Here is an 8,191-nt window from a genome sequence, read left to right on the forward strand (position 1 = left end):
GTAGGACATGTTAGACTGGTACAGGACACGCATGAGAACAGCAGGACGTGTATGAGGACAGTATGACATATTAGACTGGTACAGGACATGCATGCGAACAGCAGGACGTGGATGAGGACAGTAGAACATGTTAGACTGGTACAGGACATGTATGTAGACAGTAGGACATGTATGAGGACACTAGGATGTGTATGAGGACAGTAGGACATGTTAGACTGGTGCAGGACATGCATGAGGACAACAGGACATGTATGATGACAGCAGGACATGTTAGACTGGTACAGGACATGTATGAGGACAGCAGGACATGTATGATGACAGCAGGACATGTTAGACTGGTACATGACATGCATGAGGACAGCAGGACATGCATGATGACAGCAGGACATGTTAGACTGGTACAGGACATGCATGAGGACAGCAGGACATGTTAGACTGGTACAGGACATGTATGAGGACAGCAGGACATGTATGAGGACAGCAGGACAGTGGTGAGATGTGCTGTAGGAGTGACGGATAGCTTCATGGTGGAGGTGGGAGTGCATCAAGGATCGGCTCTGAGCCCCTTCTTATTTGCTCTGGTGATGGACCAACTAACAGATGAGGTCAGGCAGGACTATGATGTTTGCAGATGACATTGTGATCTGTGGTGAGAACAGGGAACAGGTGGAAGAGAACTTGGAGAGGTGGAGGTACGCACTTGAAAGAAGAGGAATGAAAGTCATTCATAGTAAGACCGAGTAGGTGTGTGAATGAGAGGGAGGAGGTGGAACAGTGAGGCTACAAGGAGCAGAGGTCACAAAGGTGCAGGACTTCAAGGACTTGGGGTCCACTGTCCAGGAACAAGGGGAGTGTGGTAAAGAGGAGAAGAAGAGAGTCCAGGCAGGATGGAGTGGATGGAGAAAAGTTTCAGGAATGATTTGTGACTAATTGGTGTCAGCAAAGGTCAAAGGAAAAGTTTACAAGACAGTGGTGAGAGCAGCTATGTTGTATGGTCTGGAGAAAGAGACATGGACAAAAAGACAGGAGACAGAGACATGGACAAAAGACAGGAGACAGAACGGAAGTGGCAGAAATGAAGATGTTGAGGTTCTCCTTAGGAGAGACAAGGATGGAGAAGATTAGGAATGAGATCATCAGAGGTACAGCACAGGTTGAACAACTGGGACATAAAGTTATAGTTCTTTAAAACCTTCTCTGTTGGTCTGCAGGCCTGCAGAAACCCAATCTGTCTCGATCTGTCTCCAAACGCGCTGCACGGACGCTTGACGGGGAAAAAAGTCGTCAACTGGGACGTTAAGGTGCGTAAAAGTTGCAACTCCAGTATGTGTTCACGTTTAATTTTTTCAAACGAGGTCTTCATCCTGAAGTTTCTCGAACGTGTTGTCTGGACCAGGATATGATCAACTGTGTCGGAGGCCTGCCGGTGCTTTTCCCCATCCTGGAGCAGTTGGCCCTGGTAACCCCCGACCAACAGACTGGCGATCCTGCAGCTGGATCGGACTCCATCACCCCCGATGTGGCCACGCCAGCTGATGGAGACTGGGTTATTCTTCCAACCAACCGAGCTTCAGGTCAGTTGTGCAGCAATCTGTGAAATGCATATTATTTTATGTTTTATTTCGCGTTGTGAAACGGAAAATGTCTTCCCCGTTTCAGAGGCTCGCCTGGAGAAGAATCTGGTGGCCACTTTTCTTTTGGTGCTCAAACATTTTCTGCAGAGGCACCAGATCAACCAGGAGACTCTGCTCCACTCGCATGGTGTGGGAACTCTGGGAGCTCTGCTGCAAAAGGTCAACAAGCTCAATATGATCAAATCTTTACTGTAACTTGTGTCACAGTGTACAATATTGTTTGCCCTATAAATCAGTTTTGTTTTTCTGCATTATTTACATGTCCTGCGGCTTTTGTGCCGAAGCGACATATTTGTTTTGTTTTGTTTTTTCCTCGTATTTATAAACCAAATTTTGGCTGAGACATGACCAAGGATCATTCTGACTGAACAAAACTGAACACTACCATTTTCAGCTGCTAGATGGCACTTTATGGCATGCCGTATTATGTAAAAGGTAAAAATGGCTATTAATGACACAATCGGCTTGCCATAGCCTGCCAGCGTTGTCCTCCTTTTCGCTGCGCCGCCCCGGCAAAATGCAGCTAATTTGACCATCAAAGTGCATTTATTAAATGAAAGTTAAACTGAGACACGTTTGCAATAATTTCGAGCAAACAAATAATTGTTTTTAAGTGTCAGTCTTGTTAAAGTCCTCCTGTGCACGCTCCCGCAGCCACCATTTGGCAGCCCATCGATTTTTGGCGCAACACCGGCCCACATTTCCGGGTTGTCAGCGGTGACGCGTAACAAACGCGACGCGTCAGCGGTGACGCATAATAGATGCGACGTGTACGGCGGAAAATACGGTAGTAGGACTAAGCGTATTCTTACCTCAAGAGAATCAAGGACGTCGCAAAGATTTGACGGAGATCGCAATACCGTAAAGACTCTAAACAAATTGGAGACAAACTGCGCTCCGGTTACATATTTGTGACCCGCGCTGGCAAAATGAGGACTTCTTTCAACGCCGAGTTACTCTTTCCAAGATCTTCGTCTCATGAGCTCCAAAATGATCCGTGAAATTTGGCGATTTTTTTCACCTGGCAACAAGCTAGCTTTGTTTACCAGAATGCCAGTTTGACAACTCGATTTCTCACTGGGAATTCAAGCCCTATAATTAAAAAGGTGAATCCCTGGGGAGTGGTGGTGCAGAGGTTAGGGAACGCGAGCCTGTGACGGGAAGGTTGCTGGTTCAACCCCCTGGACGGACATCAAAATGTGGATGGGAATGGAGAAGCACCCACACCTGCCTCCACCCTCATTTGCCTCGCTCTGGGCCCTTGAGCAAGGCCCCTAACCCTTTCAGCTGTTTTTTTAAATCATTTGTACAGCCCTGGAATGAAATTGCACATCATTTCTTCAAGGATTTCATTTAGCCAAAGTTAACTAACTAAACTAATGATGATGATTTGTTGACGTTTTGCTCAAACTTTGTAAAAAGAAAAAGTTTACGCAGTCTCGTGAGATGTGGTGAGGATGGGTTTTAGCTGCTACCACATCCAAGTCTAGCTCAGCTTTGGTCTGTTTGACAGTGTTGACTCTCAAAGTGAATCAGTCGTAGAACATAGACGTGAAGTTTTTGCCTTCGGATCATTTCTTTGACATTTATTCACCGTTTCGTGATGAGCTTGCCCTCAGCTGCAGGTCATGAAGATGTGAATTCACATTTTCCCTTATACGAATCATTAGACGTATGAACGATCAAAGTTCATGCTCAATAATCCAGGTGAAAAAAAATCCAACAAAGTTCAGTCAGGTCATCTGGACGGTTTCTTGTTGAGATGTTTCGTCCTTCGTCCAAAGGACTTCATCAGTCCGAGGAGCCGCAACAAACTCAGTCCCACAAGCACCCACTTAGTGGACCAACCAGTTTGCCGGTGATGAGATGGTTTCTGGGGCACGCCCTCTCCCCCGTCAACTCCTCTGAGGCAGCCATGGCCAAACTGGTTCAAAACATCAAAGCCCATGCTCAATAATTCAGGTAGAAAATCCAACAAAATTTAGTCAGGTCATCTGGATGGTTTCTGTTTTTGTTGACGTTTTGTCCTTCTTCCAAAGGGCAGGGAGAGGGCACGCCACAGAAACTCTTATTACCAGCAAACTGGTTGGTCCACTCTGAGAGTCTGCTGCTTGTGGGACTGAGTTTGTTGTGGCTCCTCAGACTGATGAAGTCCTTTGGATGAAGGACGAAACGTCTTAACAAACAAAGAAACTGTCCAAATGACCTGACTGAACTTTGTTGGATCAAGCTTTGAATTACAGTAGTCCCTCACTTATCGTGGGGGTTACGTTCTCGACACCCCAACAATAGGTGAAAATCTGTGAAGTAGGGACATTATATTTATTTTAGTATTTGATATTTTAAATCTTTATAAACCCTTCCCAGACTCTTGCGATGTTTGTAACAATGTTCTAAATGCTCTTAAAGAGCACAGCGTGTCATGATCTACACTCTCTGCCACGCCCGCTTCTCCACTGCAATCGCACTCATGGCCATCACCTGTGTCACTCCCAGTCTCCCTCCTGCTGCACCTGTGTGCTCCTAAAGCGCTCCTCAGTCTCCGCCTCCCTGTGATCGCCTCGTGCCTGAAGTATCCAGCATTTTGATTCCTGCTCTTGTTCCTAAAGGCTCGGTTTGGGTCACGCTTGATTATTTTAAATAAACAATCCATGCCACTCGTGTGGCTCACTCAGGTGCAAGACAGACCCCACCCTGCCCCCTCCTTTCTTTTTCTGAGGCTGTTTGTTGCACACCTGCCTATTGTGTCTCTCTGGGACACTATGGGGAAAGACATACCCCACCCTGCCCCCTCCTTTCTTTTTCCGAGGCTGTCTGTTGTATGTTTCTGGGAGACAATGGGAAAAGACAGACCCCACCCCGCCCCCTCCTTTCTTTTGTTGAGGCTGTCTGTTTCACACCCATCTGTTATGTGTCTCTGGGACAAGATGTGAAAAGACAGATCCCAAACCCCTCCTTTCTATTTCTGAGGCTGTCACAGCAAAGATGCAGGCTTTGCTGTGACAGCCTCAGAAAGAGAAAGGAGGAAGCAGGGGGTGGGGTCTGTCTTTCCCCCATTGCCAGTCGTGTGTCATGTTTAATCTTACGTTGAAAACCCGCGAAAGAGCGAGTCCGTGAAAGTCTAACCGTGAAGTATTGAGAGACTATTCTGCCGGACTTTTGATAACTTTTGCCTGCGTCCGTCTCTCTCTCCCTTCTTTTATTTTTGGTCTCTTGTTTATGTTTGTTTGTTCAGCACATGTAAGTTTTGTAATTATGGTGAAACAAACGTCCTCAGAGACCCAGATAAAATTAAAATCAGTCAGACGGGGTGAAAGTTGCTTTCGGCAAAGAAAGCCACCGCACCCTGACTGGTAACGAGCCATGTGAAACACCCGTTCCCTCTTCCTGCTCGCTCCTGATCCGTTTGAGTTTCTGCAGCGTCCGTTTCATCCCACGCCTTGCGATGTTAGTTTCTTCGTCTCCTAAGTGGTCTGATTTCCGTATCTGTCGCTCTCTGACCCATCATCGTCGCTTCCATTTGAACTCGCCCGTTTTCATTTGCAGGTCCCCGCAGGTCACGTAGACGTCAGCATGCTGGTCGCCATGCAGCTGCTGATCGAGCAGGTGACGCACGAGAAGAACCAGGCGCTGCTGCAGCAGCTCCACACACATCTGCTGTTCAACTTCAACATCTGGAACAAAGGAGACTTCCCGCTACGCATAGGTCAGACACGTCTGTTCAGTGAGGGGCGTGTCCATTGTTATATTTATTAATTCTGTTATTTCTGCGTGACAGGTCACATTCAGTACATGTCCACCATCATTAAAGACAACAGGAAGCAGTTCAGGAAGAAATATGGAGTTCAGTTTCTGTTGGACACCATTCGGCTTTATTACGGGTAAAACCGTACGTCATAAAACTTATATTTATTTTATTATTTACAAAAAAAACACTAACTTGATCTTTCACTTTAGGAGAAACGCTAATAAAGAGAACAATCTGAGTGACGACGACGTTCGCACCGTCCGAGCATCCCTGAGCGGCCTCATCAAGTACTACATCAGCAAGGGCATGTCCCAGGAAGAGATGCTAAGCATTCTGGGATACGTCGCTGCTATTGGGGACGAAGACCAGGCAAGTCAATTAGACTAAAATGATGTCATAAGAAGCAAACGAAGAAAACAGAGCTTGTAGCTGTGCAAAAAGAAAACGTATAAACAATGTTTCTGAAGAAACTGAATAAATCTGTGTATTTTTTTTGAAAAGGTATTAAAGGTACAAAAACTACAGCCCTACCAATATGAACATTCTGGCTCTCATTGATTCCGATACTTGGAGTGGAAGGCTAGTGCCGATAACCGTTGTAATAGCTAAATTTTAAAAAAAAATCTTTGTCCACCCTCAAGAATCTAAGTAAACGTCTACTTTTCAACCTGTTTTACCTGAAGTCTTCAGTCTTCCTAATGTGCGCTCACATTTTCTATCCTCCACTGTTCACCATAAAGTTATCAAGTGTGTTACAAAAATAGAAATTAAACAAACACTCTTCCCTGTTCATTGGTTAAACAGTCAGTCATGTATGGTGAAGGTCTAATTAGTATTGACCGCAGCTGCATTTTTTTTCTTAGCAAATAAGTAAATATTTCAGACAAACAATGCATTACATTGAGGACAACAAAGATAACGATACTAAACCCGATATATTTTACCTCTACGTTAGATTTATTATCTGGATAAAGTTTTACAAGGCAATAGCCTATGCTAGAGTAGGTTATCTAAACGTTAGCTTGCTAAGCACACAGCTAATGACCAGCGAACTGGAAGATTGAAGAGAATTTATTATTGTTGACGTGTTTATTTTGCAGACCTCTTTCAATAAACTTACCATACTCTGTTCAGCATAATACACTACACAGTATTGCTCCCTGCTTCGTCTGCTCTGAAAGTGAAAGTTAAAGAGAACGGCCATAATTTGAAAGTAGTCTGCATGCGCCCTCTGCTGGATACATTGTACAATTACGCCATTTGCAAGTAAGGACACGACTTGTTCCCAGTGTGTAAATCAACGCATAATGGGACAATTATCCCCGGTACCGATATGTCCCCAAACTCCTATATCATCCTAAAATATCAGCCCTACAGATAAATCGGTTGTGCTCTAGCAAAAAAACAAACGTCACAGCACCTGTCTTTTGATCAAGTTGACTGTTTTTATTTTTAAGCGATTTAAAAAAGCACAAAGTTTGCAACATTAGTTTGCACAATACATACAAAGAAACTATAAACAGGAAAACGCACTTTAATGCTGACTCTGCATTTTAGCTGTCAGGACTAAAGTTTTAAGACTTCAGAAGGCCAATCTGCTCTCAATACAACTATTTCTCCAAAGTGAGATTGTTCGAAGAGCCATCTGCAACAGGCAAGATGTTGACTGTTCATCGCACATTTTTCGCAAAACATCTCTAAGAGGTAATCCTTTAATAAAAAGGTTTCTAAAGCATGAGGATTTTCTAGAAAAGCTCCAAACTTTTTCATCAAAAACTTTAATATTTAATAAATAAATGTTTTTTTCTCTAGAACAATGCAGGAACATGTGGGAACACCCCGCAGCCTGTCTGATGGCGTGTTAATGTCGACTGTGGTTGTATGTTGCAGCTGTGCACACTGTTGGAAATGCTGCTCAGTTTGCTGCAGAGCAGTCCGGCCAAAGATCAGCTCTTCCTGCTGCTCTTCGAACCCGCCGCCGCCGACTCCTGCTACACCCTCCTCCTCAACAACAAGCACTCCGATCGACTGCGCGAGCTCGTCTTCAAGGTGAGGCCGCGTCAAACGCTCAGTAAAATCTGCTCCTTCTGGTTGGAGCCTTTCGCTCCACACGGCTGACCGTGGACACGCTCCTCTCTCCGCAGCTGTTCGAGCGCATGCTGCGCTGCGACCGCGTTTACGAGAAGAACAAACAGCGGCTGCGCCTGAGGGAGGCGGGCTACACGGGTCTGTCTCTGGTCTTCTCTGAGCTTCACATCACTCCCAGTCTGATCCGCTGCCTCCTCAATCAGGTCCTCCACACCGGTGGGTTGAACCAGCAAACCTTTTTTTTTAATTGATCTTAATGTAGTTGTTTTAAACATTTATGGAACCGTAACGTCTTTTTGTACCCATACTCCGCAGATCAAGTTGTGAACTATAAGGACCTGATGGCTCTGGTCCAGCTCACCCACCGCGCCGGACCCAACGTTCGCCTGATCGTCTGCAAGAGGGTGAGAGAGCTGCAGCTCGTAGCTTCAACAGTAACAGAAATGTGGGAATTCTCTCCTGCAGCTGTAGCCAACAGTAGATTACCGTATTCTCCGGTTCCTTCTTTCCTTCCTTCCTTCCTTCTTTCCTTCTTTACTTCCTTCCTTTTTCGTCCTTCTTTCCTTCCTTCTTTCCTTTCTTCTTTCCTTCCTTCCTTCCTTCCTTCCTTTTCTTTCCTTCTTTACTTCCTTCTTTCCTTTTTTTACTTCCTTCTTTACTTTCTTCCATCTTTCCTTCCTTCCTTCATTCTTTCCTTCCTTCATTCATTCTTTCCTTCTTT

The 8,191-nt window shown here is 45.1% G+C and overlaps 1 protein-coding gene across 1 annotated transcript in view; it reads left to right on the forward strand.

Moving 5' to 3' along the window:
- nbeal1 (neurobeachin-like 1) overlaps positions 1-8,191 on the forward strand; it is a gene marked incomplete in the record, with an annotated part of 75,179 nt that overhangs the window by 42,624 nt on the left and 24,364 nt on the right. The window contains 9 exon segments of the mRNA XM_037696456.1: positions 1,212-1,301; positions 1,397-1,574; positions 1,660-1,793; positions 5,181-5,340; positions 5,413-5,515; positions 5,592-5,751; positions 7,273-7,431; positions 7,527-7,686; positions 7,786-7,874. Coding sequence (XP_037552384.1) covers positions 1,212-1,301; positions 1,397-1,574; positions 1,660-1,793; positions 5,181-5,340; positions 5,413-5,515; positions 5,592-5,751; positions 7,273-7,431; positions 7,527-7,686; positions 7,786-7,874 — 1,233 coding nt within the window.

The sequence above is a fragment of the Nematolebias whitei genome, chromosome 23 (assembly GCF_014905685.2).
Source record: "Nematolebias whitei isolate Nwh7 chromosome 23, NemWhi1, whole genome shotgun sequence".
In the NCBI taxonomy this organism is placed as follows: Eukaryota; Metazoa; Chordata; class Actinopteri; order Cyprinodontiformes; family Rivulidae; genus Nematolebias; species Nematolebias whitei.